Source organism: Idiotropiscis lumnitzeri, chromosome 3, assembly GCF_059441095.1.
Source record: "Idiotropiscis lumnitzeri isolate Australia: NSW breed Sydney's pygmy pipehorse chromosome 3, RoL_Ilum_1.0, whole genome shotgun sequence".
In the NCBI taxonomy this organism is placed as follows: domain Eukaryota; kingdom Metazoa; phylum Chordata; class Actinopteri; order Syngnathiformes; family Syngnathidae; genus Idiotropiscis; species Idiotropiscis lumnitzeri.
In genome coordinates, this window is record NC_142393.1 from 16,662,983 (window position 1) to 16,690,133 (window position 27,151).

At 40.7% G+C, this 27,151-nt stretch overlaps 2 protein-coding genes across 3 annotated transcripts; one reads left to right on the top strand and one right to left on the bottom strand.

The window, feature by feature from the left end:
* Positions 1–506: 506 nt before the first annotated feature.
* b3gnt7l (UDP-GlcNAc:betaGal beta-1,3-N-acetylglucosaminyltransferase 7, like) lies at positions 507–2,533 on the top strand. Its single transcript, XM_088290928.1, has one exon. The coding sequence runs from the start codon at positions 806–808 to the stop codon at positions 2,006–2,008; it is 1,203 nt and encodes a 400-aa protein (XP_088147054.1). The 5' UTR covers positions 507–805; the 3' UTR covers positions 2,009–2,533.
* Positions 2,277–27,042, bottom strand: cep104 (centrosomal protein 104). 2 transcript variants are annotated; one of them, XM_088290925.1, is made up of 22 exons: positions 26,917–27,042; positions 25,371–25,497; positions 24,385–24,558; positions 23,978–24,116; positions 23,798–23,860; positions 21,518–21,594; positions 20,896–21,064; positions 18,884–19,039; positions 18,563–18,784; positions 16,187–16,402; positions 15,886–16,053; positions 14,900–15,067; positions 13,949–14,125; positions 11,453–11,650; positions 8,750–8,818; positions 8,438–8,525; positions 8,204–8,276; positions 7,964–8,072; positions 7,764–7,902; positions 6,321–6,388; positions 5,303–5,390; positions 2,277–4,014 (listed from the first exon to the last, which is right to left on the bottom strand). In XM_088290925.1, exons 2-22 carry the CDS (start codon positions 25,481–25,483, stop codon positions 3,878–3,880), a joined length of 2,811 nt encoding a protein of 936 aa, XP_088147051.1. In that variant the 5' UTR covers positions 25,484–25,497; positions 26,917–27,042; the 3' UTR covers positions 2,277–3,877. The 2 variants fall into 2 exon arrangements, with proteins under 2 accessions (XP_088147051.1, XP_088147052.1); XM_088290926.1 differs by lacking the exons at positions 18,563–18,784; positions 18,884–19,039.
* Between the last annotated feature and the right edge of the window lie 109 nt (positions 27,043–27,151).

The following is a 27,151-nucleotide window of genomic DNA, read 5'->3' on the forward strand; positions in this document are numbered from 1 at the left end:
GAATAGGATAATGTCTGGAATGCAAGCATAGCACACAATGAATTTGTCTTTGATAGTTCAAGTCACTCTTGTACTTTTGCAAAAAGACACTGGCCTAACAAAATAAATATTTGATGCACATACACGACACATAAAAGTAATTAGAAATATGAAATGTGCAATAATGCAATTGGCTATTACGGATCAATTCAATTAATTTGTGCAAATAATGCGGAATGCCAGAGATACAACTATGAATATAGGCTACAGCAGCAAAGACATCATTCATAGTCATGCAAATTGGCAGAAGTCAAAGCTAAATTTCAAGTCAACTGTTTACTTAGTTGATAGCTAGGGAAAATAACTATACAAAATAAGTCCAATACCAAATGTGGACTTTTCTTTAGGTTTTTCTCAGTGTACACAATAAACCTGTCGTTGACACCTGTTACCAAAAAGTAATGCTGAGGAAGGGGAGGATATATTTGGAAGGAGGAGGAGAGTGAGTAGAGCGTGGGTGTGTCTACGTGTGTGCGCGAGGGTGTTCGCAGCCCATAGTAGAGAAGTTTGGGACCCAAGTGACGTAGCCCACGGCATCTGCCCACTCTCGACAGCCGACCAGCGTCTCCACTTCAGCGACACCATGGCCAAAAAGAGCCTCGGGGCCACATCGGGGCCAGCGCATCCTGTTAAGCGTCTGCAAAGCGGCCATGGGGGATCATAAGAGATGACGTGCTGGAGACGAGACACGCAAAGTTGAGGGGGGTACTACGATGGCGGTCAATTGTGAAGCGCTGGAGATCCGCGGTTCACAGCACTAAGCACCATGGAGCAGTTTTTCCGGAGAAAGCGGTTCGGTCTGCTGAAGCCCCTTCTGAGCCTCTCTCTGTTCTTCGCCTCCCTCCTCTTGATTCACAAGCTCAAAGTCCCCGAGAAGGACACCATCGACACGTATGCCGGCTGGTGCAGGGAGTGTTTCTGGTCGAAGAAAGGCAACAAGCCCACTTTTACGAGCCAGAAGGATGCGACGGAGCGGCTCTCCAACCGGAGCGCTCCTTTCTGGGACGCGCAGGTGCTTAACTGCAGCGAGGACGCCGCGGTGAAAACGAAGGACTGGTTTCGGAGGTTGGACCCGAGGTTTCACCAGTTCGTCCTGCACCGGCACTGCAGGTACTTCCCAATGATCATCAATCACCCGGAGAAGTGCGCGGCCACGAACGGAGGGGTGCATCTCCTCATGGTGGTCAAGTCCGTCATTGAGCAGCACGATCGACGCGAGGCAGTGCGCAAAACCTGGGGAAGGGAGCTCACTGCGGATGGGAAGAGTATAAAGACCCTTTTTCTTTTGGGGAGTCCTTCCGTTGGCAAAGACACAAAGAACCTGCAGAAGTTGATCGAGTATGAAGACCAGATCTACGGGGACATCTTGCAGTGGGACTTCATGGACACTTTCTTCAACTTGACCCTGAAAGAGGTCAACTTTCTCAAATGGTTTGACATCTACTGCCCGGACGTGCAGTTTATATTCAAAGGGGATGACGATGTGTTTGTGAACACCAACAACCTACTGGACCTCATCAACTTCAAGGTGGAGGAGCACAAGGTGACCAACCTGTTTGTAGGGGACACCATCTCAAAGGCCATTCCCATCCGTAACAGACAGAGTAAATACTACATCCCGAGGGAGCTCTTTGATAAGCCATACCCTCCTTATGTGGGAGGAGGGGGGTTCCTCATGTCCTCCCAGGTGGCCAGGAGGCTTTTCGTGGTCTCCGAGGACCTGGAGCTGTACCCCATTGATGACGTGTTTTTGGGCATGTGTCTGCAGAGGCTCCGCCTGAGCCCGGAGATGCACTCTGGCTTTAGGACCTTCGGAATTACCAGGCGCCGGGTGAGCCCCATGAACAGCGAGCCGTGCTTTTACAAGAATCTCATTGTGGTGCACAAACTCAGCGCCCAGGAGCTTCTCAAGATGTGGAGTCTCGTGCACAATGAAGAACTGGTTTGTGCACAGAGAGTCTCAATATGACATGAATCCATGAATGAAAGCATTTCTACAGTGAATCTGTCCAGTTTGGAGTCCTCTTAGCTTTTGGGAAACTACCACTTTCCAGGTCTACGGTGCAATTCTCAGTGCCATTTCCAATTTGAGCCTCATGGATCAAGAGTCAAATCAGTTGTAGCTGTTTGTGCCTTACATTTGTAACATAGTGCAGTATCAACAAAATCAGGGTAAAAAGAACCTAAAGCAACTGAAATTTTGCCTTTTTTGTTTGTTTTAGAGTGTAAATAAAAACTACAGGTATGTTCATCTCTATTAAAAGTTAATTTGTTTGTACATGAATAAAAAAAAAACTGTTTGGGATACACAGTCATAAAGTATGTCAAACCCGGTTAGAAATGTACATTTAATTAAATACATGCAGATACCTTTTGCTGAGAAAAATATTCATTGTCGTGATGATGTACATGGTATAAAAGCTACATTACAATTGTTACATACTCACCATTAGGTCCAGAAAAATTGGGACATGGACAAAATACTCCTTTTTACTCTAAACACACCAAAACAGATTTGAAATAAACAAGATGATTTTTAACTGTAGACTTTCAGCTTTAATTGAAGGGCATTAAATTATACCAAGTCAGTCACCTGACCTGAATTTGAGCGGGCATCCATTTCACTTATGCTCCAAGCAATATACGTATAACCGTTGCATTTTCAACACTGCTCCCCTGATTTGGATGTAAATTCCTTCAAATGAAAGATGAAAGTCCGTAGTTACAAGCACAGCTCGTCTGTATCATTGCAAATCCAATGCGGTGCTGTTTAGCGCCAAAAAGTTGAAGATTGTGTCCATTCCACAATTTTTATGGACCTAAGAGTATACATGAAACTATTCAGACCTCTACATTGACATCATCAAAAGCTTTAGCAATGGTGCAAAGAGTTGCTAAAATGCTCATCTGGCACAGTCAACTTAATGTCGCAACACCGTGTTGCCTAAAGAGAGATTTCTTGTGTATGCGCTCGCCGCAGAGAACACCAGAGCATACAGTAGGTCAACAGCTGTATAGTAGCATCTGTGACCCTTGTAGTAGGAGGACTGACAAAATAAACTCGGATGATGTCATCGGAGGTTATCTCGGTGTACGCCAGACACGGATGGTTCTATTTGCCATACTTCAACAGTGTAACCTCACTCAATTATCTACCAGAGTGAGTTTGTCATGAAATGGCTCCTCTGCTTTTATTCTGTTTCATAACGTCTATTCATTAGCATTAAGGATATGAATCGTTTTCAAAACGTAGTCTGAATCTAGTAGAACGTTGTAAAAGTCTTGTGCTACCTTTTTGTGTAATTTTCACCAAAATGATACATTTTAAATGAAAAAAAAAAGTGATCAGGATAGAATCATTTTGGTGTCAACTGTGCAGAGTATGTGAACAAACTGAGCCATTTTTTACGGTTGACCCTTGCTCAAGTTTTGACGAAAGGTCTCTAACTTGAATTCTGCATGACCATTTTTTCACTGTCGCAACGACCAGCAGGACAGCTCCTCATTTAAGATGGGATCTCACTGAGCAGAGCAAACAGTTCTCATCGTTGCCATCTTTACAACCAAGTAGAATCAACACTTACAAAAAACCCAAATTAGTTTCATTCACACGCCTTGGCCGCTCAGTGAGATACCATCTTAAAATTCATTAGCCGTTTGAATTTAGTAAAGCTTCTCAATATATGATAATCACAACTCACACAAACTGGAGGGTGATAAAATCATATGGCATAACACTTAAATGGAATTTTCCAAAAGTGCCTCTGCAGTGACAAGTAGGACCATGACGTTTTCAGTGATACGGTTGTTCCCTAACAACAATTTTCTTCTTCAGCTATCACCGCTTCCCAGGTGTATGTCCTCTAGCCGCGGGTGCCAGAGAAGCGATCCGACTGCCTCTTCCCAAAGGCCTGGCTCTACCTCGGATTCCCACCGACCAGGTGTGCGCGACCTTAGTGCCAGCGACAGCCCTACCTGGAAACAAACGGAGAGATACACAACTTGTAAAACGCTTGTCTAGTATTCCATTTATTACCAAAACAAAGCAGCTCCCATAACAAGAGTATAAACATGCTGATGTCATTTAGAATTTGGCGAGTTCCTGTGTTTTGAAGGAAAACAAAGAAATACATCTTTAGGCTCAGTGAGTAATAAACATGAACACCAGGATTGTGCACTTGAAGAGGACGTATGAATGGAAAATTTACATGTAGTCTCCTAAAATGTGCCTGGGAGCTAACGATGCTTATTTGTGCCGAATTGTGACCTCACAGTAGTGTTTGTATATACAAAGGCCTGTAAACTCACTGACAAGTGTAATTCAGCAGCTCAATGATAAAAAGCGGACTCAACGAGTTTAAAATAAAAATGCTGCCTTTGTGGGGACAGAGTGTGTTTCACACTTTGCATTCACCTTTTTAGACTTTACAATTAGCCACTACCTTGCACAGTCAGTCATACTTGCCCCTGGCAAGTCAAATTGATTTTTATAGCCCTTAATCACCATAAAGTGCTTCACAAGGCAGCGGCAGATAATAACAACATCCCCTGATCTAAACGCCACTAGAGGGTAAGGGAAAATACTGGAAAATAGGTGACGATTCATTATTTTGAGGTATTTTGGGGAAAGCATGTAAAAGACATTCAGAAACTACTAACTGTTTTAAATTGTGACAAAAATGCAAATGATTCCTCTTTCAAGTAAAATGCTCCATTGAAAGGCTTCCCAAACAGTAGTACGACCACCCTATATGGGTTGTAATGCTGGACTTGTATAGCTAAAGTATGCAGCTTAAATGATTTGGAAGCGTGGTTTCTTGGAACTAAAAATTTGAACACACAATTTAATCCAAACCGATTTATTTCCAGAGCTATTTGTGAAAGAGCACAACCAATTTAAACCAACTGTGGCCCAGGAAGTCACGCCGACAGTATGTCAGCACAATTATTTCAAATTCCTTTGAACATCCAAAAAGATCTGCAAATTGTTGACGTGTTCATTTTGTTAGAGTTATGTGCAACAACAAGAGCTCTTCACCATGCATTGTTTTTTGGACAGACAACTGTGATTACATAACAAGGAATGGGAAGTAAAATTTCACACATTTAAAAAAATATACAACATAAATAATGTATTCTAATAGCTATCAAAGTACATCTTGTCTCCTAGATTAGGAAACCAAATTGGGAAAAGTTGCACTTTTTAATGCGCTTTCAAAGGGTGCTGTGCTGTGCTGTGGACAAGGTGGTATGAATGCTTCACCTTGTGCCGGCTGGGTTCTGTGGGACACCGCGACCCTGCGTGAGTTTTGTTTGCAGCCCTCACTGCCCGTGAGGTGAGCCTTCCAAGCCTGTAACAGGTACAAAAGTAGCTCAGTAAGTTCAGTCCTGCCCTGGGAGGGCCTTCAATCGGGGACGGCAATGGGCAACTGTAGGTCCAGTCAACGGCGGAATGGCCGCCCTCCTTCCTTCTACAACACTGCAGCCTTTCATAGTATCTGTTCAGAGCTCTGGCAGCCAGAGCGTGACTTTCTCGTAATGTTTTTTTTCCCCCTCCAGCAATTTTGAAGGGTGTGTTTGCATTAAGAAGCTGCATGTCATGTCTTCGTTTTGAGTGAGATCACAGCAAAGTACATTTACACAAATTGTGCCAAGTCACCCGGACCAAATTCTGCTTGTAAGCAATCAACGATAATAAAACGGGTTGGATAATAGATTAGGGCTGAGCCAGTTTCAAGCCACATACACAACTGCTGCTTTGTTAAACAAAAAATATTTTAACAGAAAGGTCGAAATAGTACGATGAAGACAAAACAAAAGTCATTGTGCATACAAAAACCTCAGCACTCTCAGACTTGATCTTAATGAGCTCACAAAGGGATGTGTACACGACTCCATTGAGTCATAAATATTTTACCCCTATTTGGAGTCTTGAGTTGCAACTCCGTATCTCAGTTTAAGGGTAAATCATTTGTGCCATTGTTGTATGCGCACATAATCTACCTGTACAAAATCAAGTATTATTTCCATGATGTCTATGCTACTTTTATTGAACGGCATTAAAGATGGTGCGGGGATTTCGCCCCTCGGACTTCCTTTTGCAATGACTTGAACTTAGCGGAAGAATGAAGAAGCATAGCAAGAAACAAAGAACTCTCCTCTTTTGAAGTCTTTAGAAGGGTCATCAATTGCATTGTTTTACTTTTACACCCCACACTCATTTGTTTCTGTGTTGGTTTGATGGTAGAGGGGAAATGCTAAATGTGTGAATTCAAGCTTACCTCTTCTCCTGGTGAAAAGTTGGTGTGACACAAAGGGCAATGGTTGCAGCGTTTGCCTGAAATGGGGGCTGAAACAGAAATGCGACACCTATAAGCTATCTTACAGGTATAGAGAACATCCCCAAAACACTGCTGAGGAAATGAAAATGTGAAAGGAAAGACAGGAGTTTAAAATCTTGGCTTTGTTCCAACAATGGATCCAATTCATCAGGTCGTATTTCAGAAAATATGACCATGTCAAGAATAATGGCCTTTTTTGACACAGCAAAGTCAAACCGAAAAAACTCACACTTGTCAATTATCAATACTGACATTAGGTTTGGGTTTCAGACGAACAGTCTTTCAAAGTCTAAGTTTTTATTTTAAGAACAGTAGAAGCATATCCAGTAAGAAGCAATAAAGCTGAGGCTAGACCTCTTTGACAGCAACAGTTTTAAAATCTAGAACTCTAATTGTCTGAAGCATTGGTGGTAAAATGTTTAATGGAGCAGCAGCCAGATAAATTAATTTTGGAATAGCTGAAGCACAAAATCAGATCACTTAGCCACATTCACCCATTTGGTGTTTTCTGACCTTTTTTTAAAATGCATATATTAAGATTTTCAGATTCCTACATCTAATCCAATTTATTTTCGTATTTTCTCACTATCCAAACAGTCCATCAGATGAAGCAGGGGAAAGTTCTAAAATGACCAAGTGTCAGGTTCGCCAATGTGACATTTCATAAACACACCATCATTGAAGAGAAAGACGCTCAAAATTTGGCTTGCAAGGAGAACGAAGAGAAAGACTGAATCGAAAGCTTGTCTCTTTGCGTTCTGATCAGATCTCTCCGTTGCCTCCCTTTTATTAATTTCCAGAAGTCCCTGAACATGGGTGTCTTCAACCTAAAGGGGTGGGGCTATCTAAACAAGCAGCTAAAGACACCTAAAGTTGTTTTTCTATGTGTGTGCATGTCTTTGAAAGATTACTTTATACATGTGATCAAAAATGCGTCAAAGCATTACTCAGAAGAAACATCTCATTCTCGTCACAACCGTTAACTTCAAAACATTGCACTGCCAAACACCAATAAGAGAGGTGGAGGCCATCATTTTGCTATCTTCCTTTAACATTTTTATTGGGATGGTTTTCATGAAGACGAATTATAAAAGCAGAAGCAAGTTGCTTCATTGCAAAGCAAGAACATTGCCGAACCGCTACCCCGTCGGAGAATATAATGATACGTCCGGCCTAACCTGTGCAATTCTCTCTGAACAGAAAGTTACGTGTCTATTTGTGCCCTGCAATTAGCCACGACTTTAATGAGGATACAAAATAAAGAAAATGGATGGACAAATGAAGTATAGAACCATATTAGTCACCTGAAGCTTAGACATTACGCTAATCTAAAAATCATCATTCCACCCACTCAACCAGTCATTCATCCAATGGGAGGCTCACGTTTGCAAGTGGTTCCCTGGATGTGTCGAGGCAGTTCATCAATGGCCACTGCCTCAGAGCAGCGCAGGCACTGGCTGAACTTGGACCTACTTTCACATTCGTTAAGTAGGTGCTCTGTGAAGCTGGAGATCTCCACTACCTGTGAAGGCAACAAGACCAATTTAAACAAAGTCCTACTTTTTGTTCATGTGTCACTTTACCTGTCTGCATTCATCACAGCGACGCAGCATGGGACAGTATTTCCAGTAGTGAAGGTCTAATCCATCTTCAGTGAAAGAATCATCAGTTTTGCCACAGAATATACACAAGCTGAAAAAAAGTCAACGGAAGTTTTAGAATAAAACGGCCAAAAATCTGGAATATCTACGGTACTGTATTGCAAATTAAAATGTTAATAAGCGTCAGCTAAAGAGGCTAACAACTAAATACAAGCTACTTACTTATCCAGGTATGTGATAGATTGCTGGACTTCTACAGTAGGTATTGTCTTGTTCTGAGACAATTTTAGAACTGCTGAAAATCCAAGACGAAATATGTCACTTACAACAGGACAGCGATACTTGAAGTTCTTTCAACCCCTGAGATTGAAGTGAACATTCAAATGATGTCAAATGAAAACATTTATATATTTTGCACGCAGTCTCAGAAACAGAAGCGGATCTGGCTTGACATACTTTGTTTACCAGTCTTCTGAGAACCCCTCTCAACTTTGGGAACTTCTTTCTTGGCCATTTGTCCTTTGGTACTTTTACTCTCTCTCTCCTTGGACAAAAGAGACACACATGTGGTCAGAATTCAAAACAAGATTTTGATATAAGCAGTTGTTTGGTTGACGACTGAATGCGTCCATTTCCCTCTTTTGTTAGAATACAGTGCACAAGTCATATTTGTAAAAGAGCCGACAGAGTCAAGTGGAATCATAAATGTTAATATGAAGCCTCTACAAAGGTGTGATGTCATTGCGGTCTGATGACAACTCCACCTACTGTCAAGTCCCTTAAGGCTGCTAGCTGCTCCTGCAGGGAGTGGATCTCCTCCTTCTCCTTCTGCCCATCCTGTGGACCACCAAACATAATAGGCCGGATAAATTAGTGACCACGTCAGTACGTCACATTCACATTGCGTGTTCATCCGTGTTTACTTTTACTTGCATTATAAGTGTGCTACCATCTTGAAGCTTTGTGAACTGTTGGAGCAGGCGAGCGTCAAGGTTGTATTATGACTGAGGCGCAACCGTGTGCCAATTAGGTAATGGGAGGGCTAGCTTTCGGATGATTCTGGTGCAAATTACGCTTAGTCACTGGGTGACTCACAAGAATTACAGTAAAATCTCCCAGTAGGTCGGTCATCCAACATGTATGGAGACTACATCGTATGTATTAAGTATTGGATTTTAAATAAAGCTATATAACAGTCTACCAGCAATAGTTTCTTGAATGGTGATTATTTGATCAGGGTGTAAAACTAGTATTGATGTGTGTTGTGACCCTTCCCTTTCCCAGTCATTATTCAAACCCTAGTCAGTTTTTGTCAAGTTCTATTGATGATCACTTCATGTACACCCCAGATTCCTTCTCTTCAGACCCTTATGTGGCCGACAGATTGGCCATTTACACGGGACCTCTGTGGTGTGGCAAACGTTGGCGCCCAAGGAAAGGTTCTGGTTCTTCCCGTAATCTTGCTTTTTCGAACATTCCGAACCTGTACCCTTAGTGTCTACCGCTGAACCCTTCAGACTCTTAATTGGGTTCCCGGTTGGCCATTTACACGGGACCTCCGTGGGGTGGCCGACGTAGATTCCTTCCGTAATGCCATGTTTTCCAAGTCAAACCATTCTGAACCTGTAGCCAAGTCACTTCACTCCCTGCCTTTCTCGCCACTTCGTTCGCTGTATACTTCTTTACGTAGACTCGGTCATCTTTCACCGTTCGCTTTTGTTGGTAACTTGTCTCTGTCACATCGAACTGCTGTTGTTTGCCATCTTTGTCCAAGTAAAGTAGGCTTCGTCCACCTTTGCTTGTTAACCCAATCACTTGTGTTATCCAATTAGCTCCTCCTAACTCCCCCTATACACTTTCTGTCTTGTTTCGTTGTTCCTCGTTGTGTCCTCTCTTTGTATTTAGTTTCTTTTCTTACAGTCTTTGCTGGCTCATTGTCTATGTCAAGTCTAACTTGTGTTTGTTTGGTGACTTAATTCAGGGTAAGACGGTTTCCTAGTGTTTGTTGAAAACGTGAAAAACGAGTTATATTACTCAACTTATTCTGTTCTCATTCAAAGTGTGTACTTTATCCACGTACAGCACCATACTGCCCCTAAGAGGCCAAAATGCACAGGAACAGCCGGTTTCCATCCATTCATTATCTCTACCGCTTGTCCACACTCGGGTCGCGGGGGGTGCTGCAGCCTATCCCAGCAATCTTCGGGCAGTAAGCGGGGTACACACTGAACTGGTTGCCAGCCAAGCGCAGGGCACACAAAGACAAACGCGCTCACACTCATACCTAAGGGCAATTTAGAGTGTCCAATCAACCTGCCTTGCATGTTTTTGGAATGTGGGAGGAAACCGGAGTACCCGGAGGAAACCCATGCAGGCACGGGGAGAACATGCAAAGTCCACAAAGTAAGGCCGGAATCCAACCTACAACCTCTGCACTGTGAGGCCATCGTGGTAACTAGTCGGTCACCATGCCGCCCAACAGCCGGTTTCATTTGTTCCAATTGCTATCATTCTAGTATACGCTTATTTACGTTCTTATTCATTTATTTTTTTCCTTGTCCTTGAACATTCCATTCAAACTTGAGTTCAAGGAATGTTACTTTCCTCAAAATGTAATGATAAAAATATGTTTTTGTTGTTGTACAAACACACATTTCCACAAGACATGGCATGAAATAAAATCCCTGAGATCCCCGGTTAGCCCACTAAGTCCCAAGACAAGATAAAATAAATCTGATAAAGAGCTAAAGCTAATGTTTTTCAAGACTTCAATGTATACAAAAATGTGAGGTATCAAAGGTGTGGATGCAGCAGAATGAAAATGCAAGAGGATTCAGTTTCACATATTTACAGTCATTTGTACTTGACAAATAGAATAGAGTGTTCAAAAATTAAATTGTTCAATGTGCAGGAATTATTTTTTTTACAAAATCGTCACAGCCCTCGTCACACCCTAAGGCCAGCGGTTTGATGCAAAAACTACCAAGAGCTTTGAGTACCAAAGGTAGAAAAGCGCTATACAAGTGACATCCCATTTAATAATTACACTTGAACAGCTTCCAACCTTTTAACAAACAGCATACTGAGTAACAGTTCGAAGTTATGCAATAATTTGTTGTTATACCTGTTATAAGTACAGCATAAGTAAAAATTTGTGGTGCGCCAATCGATCAGTCACCGATCCTAATCGGACAGCTTCTTTATGTGTTGTTTTTGTGTAATAAAATGATGTGAATTTGGCTCAAACGTTTTTTTTTTAAATTTTATATATAATTCACTTAGTTGAAAAAAATGATTGAGAAAATAATTGATTATTAAAATAATCATTGGTTAACAGCTGTAATATTTAGAAATGGGCAATTTATCCATATGATCTGGATCGGTTGATCTCATTAATGGAAGATCAGTGACAGAATTGGCAACATAAAACCCTGATCAGAACACCCCGTAAAAATAGATTGAAAGTCTTGCCTGCGGTTCCACCAGCTTTCCGTCGATCTTGGCAAAGCCATCAAATAAGGTTTTGTGAAGGAAGTTCTTACGAGCAGCATTCTGGGGTGGAAAGAAGCTGAGAACAGCCGAACTGTCCTGCTTGTACATGAAGAAGATGATGCGCACAGCCAGCTTTCGAACAGCAGACGCACCATGCTCCAAGGCTGCCATACAGAACTGAAAAACATAAATCAGAAGTGTGTTTGTTGATCTTCTGTATTTTGATTTTCAGTGTGACCTGGGAGAGGGCCTGGCTCCAAGTCTCAAATTTTAGTTAATTGTGTAATTGAGACTCCGTACAAAAATTGACTGATTAAATTATTTTTTTAATTAACAAAGTAATAATTGAATTTTGTCCCACGACCTCATACATTTTCTAGAAGGGCATAATTGCCGCCAGTGACAACAATAGAACATTCATCAAGTCATTTGTCTCGCATTTATCCTTTTGAGGGTCACCGAGCTGGAACATATCATCGATGATACAACAAGAAGAATAAGAATAAATTCTACCAGTAAGATTTAACAAATTCCGATTTTAAACTATCATTGATTAAACTGACCAGTAAGTAATATGGTGCTTCAAGGGAGAGATGTACATAAATACCATCAAGCAATTACGGGTTCCATGCCTTGCTCACGTACACGTCGGCTATGACGCAGAAGTGCCCCCCCCATCCGCCCATTACCGCAACTCGTCTCAATTCCCATACTTTGTTATATAGTGGGCCCCTAAGCTGAGTTCTTACAGAATTTCACCAGGCAGATCACCCAGGTAACAGTAGTGGGAAAAGGAAAAAATGTTCAAAGCATCCCTGTCCTGACACTCTTGGGCTATCAAATTCAAGTCCTAGCTGCATAGGCCTGTGGTATGTGCACATAACATATATATAGATTAAAGTGCTGTGCAAAAGAGTGTTTTTATCTAATGATATGTTCCAACAAAGTTATTTATTTTTTTAATAACAATGAAATTAATTAAGGTTTTATTGCATTTAGTAGAAGCAAGTTCCTGCAACTTAATATTCTTATACAATTTGTGGTTTCAATGGCCATTATTATCATTATAACCAGAAATAGTTAACTAGCAAACTTAACATGCTAAGACTGGACAAACAATACCCAGCAGCCTATAAAAAGATTAGCAAATAATTATTGATGATCATTTTATCACACAGACACACTTCAAATGTCTATGATCCTGATTTACTGAGATGACATACAGTACAGCAAGCACTAAATTGCACGCACACGCTAAAAAGACTGCACACGCTATAGGCATGTTGGGTGGGATCCAATACGATTGGGATGTTTTACTAAGATCCATAAAAGCGCATGCCGAATTGCATGTTCATTTACTGTACAGATTGTGTGTGCTATTGGCAACGATTGGAGACCGCTATATTTAAACAAGCGTTTTGCGCGTTGCCTTGCTCGGACGGTTTTGAGCACTAAACATTTGAGAAAGCACCGTACGTACAAAATAAAGTTGAAAGTAATAACATTGGAAGTGATAGTGCGAGAGGATTGTGTTTGGTTTTGATATGAACCTAAGCACTGTTAGTGTTGTTTATGTTTTATTTGATTCAACTGTTTCTGGTATAGCTGTGAGATTAAAAAAGTAATTTCTATGAAGAATTCTTAGTCTTACCACAGACCATATCAGAAAGTTGCTAGTTGAACTGTTTAATGTGACATGAGCAAAGGAAAGCAACCCCCCGACACGTCACAGCTCAACCGTGACTGGAAGTGTTTCCCAAGCAAATTTGTAAGGCGTTCCACACAAAGGCAACGAGCAAGCATGTGCAAACATGCAAACAAAGGGCACCTGTGAGGAAAGGTTAGAGGCAAACCTAACAATTTGCCCTCACTGATAAAAGATTGAGGAAGAGGGCTAAAGGGGCTGACAGGTCATAAAGTAAAAAAAAAACAGGCAGGCACTGGCTTGTCCACTGTGGTTAACAAGCGAACATTTTGGACATGGATATTAGCTCAGTGCTTTAAACTAAGGGGATGAAAATGACTGGAGCTGAGCGATACGTATTTGGCTAAAGTAGATGACGTCAGCAAAAACAAAGATGATCAAATTCCATTCTCAGATAGTCATTCCAAATGAGCCAAAAGAGATGGAAAATTAGACAAACATGAACTAATATACAGACATATTCATTTGTGTCTGCAGACTGCATATGGCTTCTAACATGTGTAATTATTATTTTTTATCATTTAATTGATTTGTGTAAAAGCTTTTGTAAAGGTTAGAAAAATGAACAGTTCGACCCCAAAATTTTAATTCATATAAATATATGTATTGTATAGCAGAAATACGACCAGCCAAAGCTCGGTCTCTGCTATGTGCAAGACTATAATACAAGAGCTTAATAAAAGGTTGCCAGTGTACTGCAGAAAAAAAAAAAAAACAATGAAATTTTTTTTAAAAAAGGGGCACTTAATCAACCAATTAAAGTCCTTTACCATCATTACATTGTCCACGGTAAATCCAGAGTTGTCTGTACCCAACTCCACCAGGACACTTTCAAGCAGTTCGGCCCGACTCCGCGCAAGACGAGTGGGGAAGTTGGATTTGAAAGGCTTCACCAGCTCAACAGGGATAAAGTGCAAGACCCGAACATCCTTTAGGACAGCAATTTCCTAAACAGCAAACAAGAAAGACAATGCACTTCAAGCCAATGTTAAGTCATATCCGGGGGCAGTTACGCATTGTCATTTATCCGTCAACACAACCTGGCTGGCAATAAAGTCATGTGTATAATTAGCGACATGGAAGATGGAAAAACTCAGCTGTGCCATATTATCAAGTGACTGGAATGTGGAAACACGGGAAACGCACCTAACTTATTGAGGATAATGTTTATGACAAAGAGACGGCATAGCTGTGGTTCCGTTATGTTGAGACCAGCGTGCAGCATTTCAAGGGAATGAAAGGAGATGCCTAGATTGGCCAATATTTAAGTCCTCTGAGACCATCCCCACAACAGCACAGCCCACCTTCTTCAAGATCCGCAGGTCTGCACTCAACTGCGATACTACCAACATCCAACTTCTGGAGTGCAATGTTGCGCTCTCACACCATGCAGATTTATGCCACTTACAAAAACATCGCTTACAAATGAAGTTTTGTTGCAAACTACATTTAAAATTCAATCAAGTAACAGAGGATAGGAAAAGACGTTAAAATGCCTTACGTTAACAAGAGTTTCATACACCACTGCTTGTGGTTGGACTTTATTTTCAGTGGTCGTGGGTGCTTAGGCTTTAGCTCATGACATGCGACACCTGTTTTGCTCTCATAAAACTTTGCTATCCTTCCTGGCGGAACTTTAATAAGTGCTTTTCTTATAATGCTAATACTAAGTATTCAGATGGCAGATGCATGATTTTACAGCTGTGTTAGGAATACAATACCTGGATACAGGCTGTGGCAGTGACGCGCAGGTGGTTGGTCAGGTCTCCAGTCCTAGCCAGTAGGGTGGGCCAAGTGTTCTCCAAACAGTGGGTCACCTCAACTCTGCCCAGATCTGGGATCAGCTGGCTCAACATGAAGAACAGCAACTTCAAGGAGGCTTGGAAAACCTAAGTTGAGGCAGAAGACAATCAGCTTTTTTTGACTGAGTGAGTTGTCATCCTTTTGCAGCGGGATTTATGTTTGCCAAAATATCAACATAACCATTTTATCCTAACAACAAAATGGAAGCTAATTCCAGGCAAAAAGCAAGTTATTCTTAGTGATTTTTTTGTGTTTACTGTGAATTCTAATACATCCATAATGACGTGGTACAGTTTATGTATTTATTTGCATTTGATTATATTCTGTAATGTTTACTCTGAAGTCAGCTTGGCATTGCAAATAAAAATCTGGCCCCAGCTGCCTTAGCTGTTTATATATATAATGTAAAATAAAAACCAAATAAATACTAATTTAAAAAAAAAAAGAGTTCCGGGAATTACAAAGTATTTACAAAACCTGGGTGCAGTTATATGATCTCATAAGACAAGACAAGGTTGACTTCACTATAACATCTATTTAGGCACATATGTTAACACCTTATTGGAAATTGAATAGTATGAATGAATGTATTTACGTTTTTGACGGTTCAAGTAACAAATTAACAACCTTGAGAATTATTGTTGATCCAGACCAGAGAGAGATGTTACAAGGATATCTTTGTGATGGACAGAGGAAGCAAGCGCTGAGAGAGGAGGTTGGGATCCCAGACGATACAGAGAAAACACTGTTCCGTGTGTGTGAGAGGTTATGCTTTAAAACCAGGAGCATAAATTCTGCTTGTAACGGGGCTCCAGAGAACATATTTTGACAATAACTTTTGCTACTGGTAGAAGCCTTGGTGGAATTGACAAAAAAAACAACGACAAGAAAGAAAAAGAGTTACAGGCGAAACTTTCTCTAGGAGGGCCCTCTTGACCAAGAAGACTGCAGCTCTTATCATGCTTCTCAGCTCCTCTTTGGTAGTGGTGGAGGGCACTTCCAAGAGCTTCTTGTGCACCGCCAGGAGGGCATCCTCTCTATTTGACCAGGATTTAGAATATGCCCTTGCAACCTGGAAAGGAGCAATCAAGGACATTAAATGATTTGATGCACATAGACATCATATTCTTCACTTTTGAGCTCATCGTTTTTCCTATTCAATCACTTTGCAGTGGGTGCAGTTTCTCCCCTTTTTTGTTTCTTACCAGACTCTCACCATACACCTCTATTACATGGCCAGCCTCTCTCTGAGCCTTTTCCGATAGGGGCTCTGGATCTGTGCCCACCTCAGGACTAAGCGGACTACTTTGGGTGTCAAGTAGGACAGGCCGCTCCATTGCAGGGCTTTGTACGGCCTCCACTGCCTGGTCCTTTCTCCACGGGGCTGGCGGGTACCTCTCATCATAAGGCACACTGCTAAACTAGGAAGAGAAATTTATTGAAATGGACAGCAGCAGAGAATACTGTGATATATTGTGCATTCTTAGATTTGTTGGTTTTGCTGTTAGTTTCTTTAACCATGAAAAAAACAATAGAACCTCTAAATTGTTTCAGGGAATAAGGACATTATTTAAAAACAAAACAAAAAAAAACAGTAATTCTCCAGCAGTGCCCCAATGATTTTGCCCAGCATTATCATAAACATTGTGTTTGAGAGATTTTATTTTTTACTAACAACAGTGGTTACGTTACTTGACTGATGTTGTTTGGCATTCGGCTTTTTCCTCTTAAGGAAGGGGATGCCATAGCGAGTTCATCGCAGAAGATGTGGCACAGTTTTTACGCCTTCGTGACGCAACCCACTTACGACAGTGGCTGGGAAACTGAATAGCGTAACAGCGTTCGCTCTACTGGGATTTGATTCCAAGTCCCCAGTGTCTGAGGGCGGGTGTGCTACCCACTGAGAGGGAGACACTTATTCATGCCTTGAATGTGCACAAAGATGCATATAGCGGAATGAAAATGCAAGCGGCTTGAATTGCACATATTTACAAGGTGATTTGGTTCTTGACAACAAAAAGAATAGTGTTCAAGAATAAAGTGTTCAATGTGCAGAGATAAGAGTGTGTATGATGAGAGTTTTGCGTATGAGTTTTGGTTGTTGATTTTAATATCAATCATCATAAGCGTGATTAATATAGTTCCCATAATCGCCCGGCCCAAGTATCACCCAGTAATTCCTGTTGCGCTTCGCGCGCAGGGCCAAATGGCAGTCGGCTGCCTAATGCCGGCTCAAAGATAGGTCTTAAAGCTACATTGGCAACTGCCGGAGTCAGTCACCTGTTGCAAACTTTTAATTAAATAGAGAAACTTAAACCTGCAGTGGGGCTGGTCTCAGGAGGTAGCGAGTAAAATGTAAAAAGAATCCCACCACGGATAATCTTCCTGCATGCCTCCAAAGGTGCACACACACATACACAAGGATTTTTCAAATCTCACAAGACTCTTATCTATGACAGACAAAGCTAAAAGATGTAAAAGATATGATTGTACTGAGTGTGGTGTCATGTGAGGCAGAAATTTGGTGTGATCACACGTGATCGCTCAAAAAATAAGATCAGGCTCCATGATATCCGACGAGGTTACCTGAGTTTTTCTGAAGGGGACCAGAAGTGGGAGCGTTAAAAAATTGCATTGTTGACAAGAAAATACTTCTTACAGCCTGGATAATCCACATTTAACCAAGAAAACGGAAATTGAAAATCGGGTCGGACATTTCAGTCTTCTTCTACATCAGTCAGGTTGCTTTTGTAATTGGCTACGTTCCATTTACGTCCCAGTTTACGGCTCATGACTCGGGGAGGCATCGGCTTTACCCACAGACATGATTGTCAAAAATTGTCTAATATGTTCTATGTGCTCCCACTAAGTCGAAACAAGGTATTTTGATTAATATTGCATATGTGGTACATGGAAAAAAATCCACCAGTTTTCTCTTGTATTTCAGGGGGCAGCTATTTTGCCCTTTATTGACACGTGCTGGCGATTGAAAATATCTTTACAATGCCGAAACGTACTCATTTATGTACCTGGCCTCAAGTGGATTAGATCAGTTGACTACGGATAAGACATATCCGATATGCTACTAAAAGTTTTTAAATTATTCAAACTGATATGAAGACCTCTTGAGAGGAAACAAATATTTCCTTCATTCGACTTCACCAAAACCCTCCTCCCCTTGGGTACATAAGCCATATTCTTAAATCCTTTCACATGACTCAAAATATGGCCATTTAGAAAAAAAGTTCTAAGCAGCACTGCCACCTGCTGTCGAATTAAATTGATGTCAAAGAGTACATGGTTCACCATGCAAACGTCACAGCCCACCACCAAAGTTATGGGTCCCCACGTTTAGTTCGTTTTACATTTGAATATTAATTGTTTTATACAGGAAAATGTCTACATTTGAAACTGGAGGACAACCAAGGCACCATAAAGAATTGTGTTTGCCCTTCGAGGTTCTACTGCATCTCCAAAACTGCCAGGTGGCGAGAGACATTTATGGTCAATAAAAGATAGACCTGAAACTGAGACTGTTTGCAAAGTGCTGTTTTTTCCCAGCTACGAAATTCGGCACTTACATCTTTTTTTGGGAGCTCGGACGAGGCGCAAGGTGAGTCAGGTGGGTTGCTGCATTTAGGTAAAAATGTGTCAGAGTCTGGCAGATGGCCATGTGGAGTTTTTGAAAGAGGTTTCTCTTTCCTTTTCGTGTCAAAGGGCTTGGTGGGGAGTGAGGGGTGGGTTGAAGAACAAAGAGGAGATGAAACCTCCTCGGATGGACACGATTCCGATGCACTTGTGATCTTGAGATAAAGCAAAAGAGCAGAAGTGACTTTACAAAATGATTTCACCCTCCAACAAAATAGCGGCTCAAGAACCAATGTTTATGTTTGGTGACTGACCATTGCTAGATCAAAAAGGTTGTGGACCTCCAATTGCTGATAGACACTTCTCCGGTACGCATCCATTTCCTCCTTTTTTTTCTTGGCCAGGTCATATTCCTCCTTTTCCATCGCACATTGCTTCTCCACGTCAAACTTTGCCAAATGCTCACCAGCCTGTCCAGAACGAGCAGAGTTCACATCAGGATGTCAAACAGGGCTACAAAACTACTGATGTTTTTATCTTGAACCAGTTTTCTTGGGGACAGCACAAAGTTAAAATCCATTTGCTTGGACATAACATTGTGGCTAATTAAGCCTGGCAACATCTCTTCGCAGCAATCTGACCGGCAAAATGCTTTTCTGTTGAGGACCTCCACAATGAAGTTAATGGCAAGCTTTGTTTTACGCACAAACTATACACACAGATTACCATGGCAACAGCTTTGACAGCTGTGCGGCTGACAAGGCAAGTGTGGCTGCTATTTGGTTACAGAAAGCTGTGTGGTTGAGTAAGAAGACGGAGGGAAGGACACGAACCTGACAGTCTGCGCAGCTGTTGAGCTCTTTTAGAATTCATGGTGTGCATGGCAACACTGTATACAAACGAGTCAGTAATGGCAATCTGAGCAACGTTTAACAAGTAATGTTCAATAAATGCTGAAGTGTTTTTTTTTTCTTTTTTTAAGGGTGGAGTTAGGGCTTAACAATTATGGAAATTGATTTAAGTAATAGCTATACTTTTCCTAAAAATTGCGATTGCGATCTATGCAATTATTTTTCCAAGCTCTTTTTCAAGTATTTTTTTAAACAAAGCAAGTAAATAATATTTATGAAAATAAAAAGCAATATCAAGTCTATTATAGATAATAGGCTATTAAGATGAAATGCAAATGAAACATTAATATGAAAGACAATTGCAGGTCGAGACTTACTAAATACTTTGACATGTCCGAAATGAATAAGAAATCAAACAGACTATAGCGCAGATTATAACAATAAAACAAACAAATCTGTGGCTTTACAACTTCAACATATGGAATATCTAAAAACAAGTCGACTCCACTTCTTAAACGATGAACTTATTGATAAATTAATATACATATCATATCGGAAAAATACAATTTGTCTCTCTCCAGTCAGTAAAATCACACATGCTAAATTGAAGGGAAAGTAAGATTATACCAGCTAATATGACATCAAATTTTGCAATTAAAAAAAACAGCAGCATGCATTACAAGCGGCGGATGCGCCTCGTAGAATAATTGACTAGCAATAATCATTTAGTCTATATTCATTTTAATTCATGACATCAGACGACGCAACATATGGCCAAATACAGATTTATTTCTCCACAAAATATAGCACAACTTAGAAGGGTGCTTCCATTTTCAAAACTTTTGACCAGACGATGTGTTGTTAGGTCACCTTTGTTAAGCAGCAAACATATCTACTCATCAATCCAAGTGGGCACTTTTATTTCATTTCACATGTGCGACACACATCAGACAGCTGGGATTGCTCACATAATGTTAAACATCTATTAGCACATGCGCTCATATTTATCAGCCACACACTCGCACACACAAACAGTTCCCCACTCCCACACACGCATCACTTTGACAGTACGTGATGTTTTTTTTAACCTGGTGAGCCAAACTAGATCATACATGTTAGATATTCATCGCAAAGTCTCATTAGACTGCAAACTGACCAATATTTAGACGCACCTATGAAACAGGCTTTAATTAGATCTATAACTGCCTGCTTCCATCCTACCCTTGGCTCCTCAGTGTTATACGTCTCTATGAGCATTTAAATTGCAGCTTTAAGGATTATGAAATTGAATTTTTTAAAATTGCGATTCTATTGCAAATGCAATATAATTCAGCCCTTGGTGGGTTGCACACAATGAACAATAAGCCGCAACATATTGTTGGCTGACTTTCTTGATTTAGGATGTGTGTTTTTTTTTTTTTTGCACATGAAAAATCTTCCAGGCACACAATATCCTGGAAAAGCATCAACACTACCTTTTGAAGATCAGCAATGGCCTGCTTCAGATACCTGGCCTGCTCAAATCTCTCCTGGTGAATCATATCCTGCTTTTTTTGATCCAGTTGGCGGATGATACCGGCCACTTCAGGGTCCTGGTACATGTCGAAGGCCAGGTCATCCAAGGGAGATGTGGTGTCGTATTTTCTGGATTCAAGGAATAAACACAAATCTGTCTCTATTTTTGTGCCCAGAGCAAGTATAGTGCAAAGCTCAGTCTAATCGTGCACATGGGTGGAGCTTTCATTTCTATGGCATTTTTGCAGATGAGCACAATTAGAAAGACTGCTTTGCATCGTTGTGGGTGTGAACACAGTCAACTAGCTTCCCGGCCAATGGAAGCGGCTCCTTTCAATAGACTCAGTGGAGTCAATGCAGAAGATCAAAGCAAGCAAAGTATTTTTTAAGGAAGTGCAAGTTGAGCTCCATGGTAATATGATGTAAAGTTGGCCATGGCACTGCTGTAAAACATCTGTTCTGCTCTGACCACCTGCTTCAAATGCAAGTGACCTTAAATGCCTTATTGGTTGTCTTGTCTATTTGCTGTGCAGTATTATTGTCACGAGACAATGACACCGGGGTTCAATGGCCGAGTCTCACCCTGCGAGGGTCGCATCCAAGCCGGCTTCCAGCTGGGTGCCGTTGAGGTAGTGTTCGATCAGCTGCACTCCGCTTGGCTGGGGGTAAACAGATGGACAAATCGCATAAACGTTGTCTTCTGACATTAATGGCTTGAAAATGACCCACAAAATTAAGTATCTGTTAAAAATACTAAAAAATGGAATACATTAACATCAAAGAAAAGATAAAATTGTACTCTCCACAAAATGTATCATTGTAAAATTTCATAATATTCCACAATGAAAAGGTAAGACTGTCCATTGCAACAAAGTCAGCGTCACCTAGTAAATATATAAGATATGGTGGGAGCGCTTGTTACAGAAGGTATATTCAATATGACTTTGGCCAAAGGTAGAGATTCCAGTTGCTGAAATGGATGTTGACGTCTTTGTATCTCATGCCGTGTGCACTGCTAAGTGTGACAGAAATGCCCTAGTTATACTTCCTCATCAGCTGGCTGCTTTTGACTCATGCTATTTATTTCATCATATTAGCTTCTCTAATGGGGTATATAATTAATCTATTCAGCAATGTTTCATTTATCAACCCAATAAGCCAAACACAAAAAAATGCATGATATATATTTTTACATATTTGTCTGGGCTTCTTTGTTTTATGGTTGTTTAAGTTGCATGGTGTTGGAATACCGGAGGAAGCTTGAGCACCCGTAATTCACATTCAGAGTACAAGAACTGTGAGGCAGCCGTGCTAACCATTTATCACGATGCTACAGACATGGATGGATGAATAAGATAGATAACTTCATCGAGAGAAAAGAGGGAAATTTGTTTTTCTGTCTTCATAAAGTTTTTCGAATCTTTCCGAGTGACCAGTGTGTGTTATGACAGAAAGAAAGAAGAAGCTTCAATCCCCCTCGCGTGGGTAACACATACATACACACACATGCTCGTGCACACATAATTTTGACACAATTATATGCGTCATCAACAGCAAAAAAATAAAATATGTGATGGGAATTAGTTACGTTTTTACCTACAAATTGCAAGAGTGCTTTTACCCTGCGAGCTCGGCCATGTTAAAAGGCACTCCGGATGAGTTTGACAGCCCACGTTTCTTTGTTAATCTTATTTCAAATGAATAAATAGTTGCAGTCATTGCCAATATGCAATATTCATTGATGCTATGAAGACAAATATCACTGTGCACATACAGCATCAGTCCCATAAATTTAAGACCACAGAAGAGATACACATAAGCAACAGAACCCCTCCAGGTGGGTTCAGTTCTGAGGTGGAGGTCCTTTGTGAGATTAGCAAGAAAAACAAAGCACTGTCTGTTCACTGGAATCTGTGCGGGAGTGTGGCAGTGTCTTTGTGTTTAAAGGTGTTGTCCCTACCTCAGAAGTTATCTGTCTGCAGGCCTATCTAATTACATGGACTAACTAAAGGCCTCGCTCCTGTGTGATTGCGTCCGAACTTCCCCTTGTATCTCATTACTACATTCTTGTCACATCCATCATTCAAATATATTGTAGATATGGACACCCCTACTACTATTTGTTAATGGTTTACTGCTGCAGGTCAAAAACATGTTCCATCCAAACAGTTTCAATACAGATATTCCTCACATGGGTAGCGGATGTGAGGCTGACTGCCTTAAAACCGTGGTACTCTATGGACCGGGGCACACATATGGACAAGCAATCATTCACGCTGAACTACTATAATTTAGTCTTCAATTAACAACGGGAGTTAAAAAAAATAAATAAATAAATAATAATAATTAAAAAAAAAACATAAATAAACAAAAATAAACTTCACAAGGATGTTACAGGGTTCCTGCAATTTAAAGCAAGTTAATTTTTTTTTTTTAATTTCCATTTGAAATTAAATTTCAGACCAACTTCACAATGTCCCATGTGGTCGCAAGCTAATAAAGTACATGCTTAACATGCATCCGCTCTTAAGAGTCTCAACTACATTACATTTTTGTTTGCTCTGCGGTCACAATTGAGTGACGCTAACATGAAAGTCATTTGATAAATTATTTTTTTGTTTATTTATTTCCAAAGATTTAAGATTATTTACAATTATAAAATACATTTACAATGTGTTAAAATTGTTGAAAGAGTTTTGGAAACTGGATTCAAGACATGATTGCCAATTAAGTGTTTCTTTCTAAATTCATGAATTCAATGACTTTTAAGACTTTATAAGAATCTGCAAGATCCCTGTGTTATATGGCACCAGCGCCACCCACGGTTGTACAAATATAAGTTCAATAACCGATGCTACTTACAATGGTGAAAGAGGTGCTCCCATCCAGGGGCTCACCCAGCACATTAAGGGCCACCAAAGCAACCTGAAATCCCAAATTAATATGTGTGAGGCGTAATCTACAAATATTCACCTAAGGTAAGATGATTTATGCTTTCAACCACACAGCTATCAAGTTCAGAACTTGCCGTAGAAATGGTACCTGATTGTAACGATTGTGACGGTTAACATGATTCCTGTGGAATGTTATCCTCAGGTATGTTCCGACCGCATCCACATGGACGGACTTCAGCTCCCGAGCTCTGAAGCCGGTCTTTTCGTTGTCCGAAAGAGACACGTAGCTGTGGAGAGGGCGTCAGAGTTGTATCTCTATTGTGAAATCGATTTTGTGATGTGAAACAAAGTTATAGACAACTGCGAAATGAATATTTCTGACATGAAATGAATAGTTCTGCTGCGTTTATGTTGAAGATCCGGTAATCGCATCATCACCTAATCGGTCATCCTATAACTCTATTTTACCAGTCATGCCTTCTTTAGACATAGTGTATTAGTATAATATATTTCTTCAACTAAAAATGATCTTATAAGTTTCTTCAGTAGTCTCACCCAAGCTTGTGAAGCTGGCCAATGAACATTGGTGTGCTAGGATCAGGAGGACTGTCTCCCATGTGGAACTCCACCTTAGATGGGATCAGGTAGTGGTGGGCCAGTAGCTGCAGCTTCTTCACCCGACTTCTTTCCACCAGCTGTAGGGTGATGTGCTGCGGGTAGCTACACTTCCTGCGGAACAATTGCATGACATTTGACCCATGAAACAAGCCAAATCAAACTGTTATGTCATTCCAAAACAAGAAAAAAAAGATTTTTGGTTATGTGTGCATGTTATTATTTAATAGAGATTTTGTGTTATTGTACACCTCAGCCAAACACATTTTTTAAATGTCTGCCTAGTACCGGAAATCTGTCCGTAAGTGAGCTTTTCTGAATTTTGATTCAGAATTCAGCTCATTTACATACCCCATCCCTTACACATTTTCTCCACCTGTGACTTAGCCTCTGGACGAAGAGCCACCATTTTCAGTGACTCCACAGAAGCACTATAATTCCTAAGCCAAAAGGTAAGTAAAGATGCAAAGTTTGCACGGATTAAGATAACAGCAGTGCCAGTACGATCTGATAAAAACATAGGGACTGAAAACACGCATATGTCTCATTTAAAGTTCCGCAGTACACAAACCTTATTTAGCAAGCGAAAAAGGTTCTCTATTCATATTACAGAATTCAACAATGATACTATCCAACTCTAGAGAAGTGTGGCTAAAATTACAGTACTAACATGTCTTGAGGTTTTCCCTGCACATTAACAATCATCGGGAGCTAATAAAGAAATCAGGAATAAAGAGAAGCAGGAAAATGTGTTAAGTGTCAAGACACTGCTTGGATGTCTGGACAGGATAAAATAAGATGCAAATACAATCCAGGTCAATAGCATTTATTTTTTTCATTTGTACTTTTAGTAATCCTGATATGTAAACTGAGAGTTGAGAGCAGACCTCTAAAGATGTACCGTCAGTGGTGTGTTGATGTACTACCTGCTTGATCTCCAACCACTGACAGTGGGTGCATGGACAATGAGCTCCTGAGCATCGAAGTTGTCCTCATGACTGGAAGAACTGAGTACAATAAATCTTATCTTCCTGGACATTCTTCAACCATATACTGCAAAAATGCAAACAAGACAGATAACACATGTAATGGAGATGAAACATTTATTTTTAGTGACGACACATTATATCAGGGTAGCTGTTTTAAGTCAATAAAATAATGACACTCAACTTTCTGCACCAATTTAATGATTGGGCCTTGTACTCTCAAGCCAGCTCTTCATACTAAACTATTTTATACATTTCTTGACAGCAGTAATGAGCAGAGATGGTCATTTCATTCTGTCACGGACGGATGCCCATTTTTGGGGATGGAGGAATAAGCAAGGACGGAAGTGGGTTTTCGTCCGTCCCTGTAATCGTCTCTAAGCGGGTCAACTACGCATGGATGGGTTGTGATGGGTTCTTTTCAAAGGAAAGACCACTGTTCTCTTCTGCGTAAGCATGGAGGTGCTGACTGCGAAAACATTGTAGAGTCTTTTTTTTTTTTTACATGCCTTCCCTGCAGTAACATTGTACTCACGGGCATAGTCTGCCATCTAGTGGTTCAACACTGGAAATAGCTTCACTGATGACTGACACAAACACGCCCAGCCTCTGTCGCGTGTGTAACCCGGCAATAGACTACTTCAGAATCAAACTGTATGTATGACTTGGTAGGAAAGAGGTGGATAGTAATTTTGTTTAGCTAACTCACTGCTTCTTAATTATTTTCTGTTAACCCTCCCCCAGCAAGAAGAAAACAATTCACGACCCCCCCACCACCACCCACTCTCCGCCACAACTATAAAAAATAGCATTTTTGTTGCAAAACAAACCTACACCGTAGATTTAATACCCACTGCGCACAATGTGCAAGGAGAGCGCCATTGCCAACTACTGGAGTGGATGTGCAATTACACTTTATTGTAGTACGGCGGAAAAAAAGCATGTTCCCCACTTTGCACTTAGACGCTTGCCAGAAATTGGCGCATTCCGGCTTTTAAACTAATAACTTTCTTGAACGTAGTCACAAAAATATTATCCCCCTATCACTGAAATCGTCCTTAAAAGATTTGTCTAATAATACCGGCTTCATGTATATCGATTAAATCTTTGGAATATTACGCACATACCTATACACTATGTACTAGACTACATCAACGCACTGCAGACGGATTCCCTCTCTGAAACACTCTGCCTAATCATGTCCGAGATGTTTTTAATGGTGGGACCGAACGTGTTAATGAAATAGAATTACTTGTTGAGTGGGACAATTGTTTCTCCACGCTGATTTACATGATGGGCGGGCGCAGAAGGGGATTTACCAACTGTTAACTACTCCATAGACCAACATGGCTGAGCTGTGTTGTGACGTTGTTTTGGCCAACTCTAACCAATTACACTAACTTATGTCTTTCGGTATGACTGTTTTACGTTTAAAACAGTTGTAAGACAGAAGAGGTAAGATTTGGTTGGTTCAAATAAGGCTTACCGTGAACATCACCGTAACGTTGACAGTTCAGACAAGCGTCTCATTCCCATCACCACTCAGCTATAAACTGCGCGGGCATGCGCAATGACACAGCGGTAGCACCGCAATGCAAGGTGGTCAATGTCGTTTTATACTGAATCGGCGATCGTAACTTCCTGCAGTCTTCGTCTTAACTAAACGAGTGTAAACCGGATACTAAATTTAAACTTTCATAATAAAGGTAAACAAAGTGGAC

Excerpts from the sequence above, each read along its gene's own strand:
- b3gnt7l (XM_088290928.1), top strand. The coding sequence starts at position 806 with ATGGAGCAGTTTTTCCGGAGAAAGCGGTTCGGTCTGCTGAAGCCCCTT.
- cep104 (XM_088290925.1), bottom strand. The coding sequence starts at position 25,483 with ATGTCCAGGAAGATAAGATTTATTGTACTCAGTTCTTCCAGTCATGAG. Across the intron at positions 16,054-16,186 it reads AGGTGTATGGTGAGAGTCTG|GTTGCAAGGGCATATTCTAA; the intron begins GTAAGAAACAAA and ends GCTCCTTTCCAG. Across the intron at positions 8,526-8,749 it reads CAGCCTTAAGGGACTTGACA|GAGAGAGAGAGTAAAAGTAC; the intron begins GTAGGTGGAGTT and ends CTTTTGTCCAAG.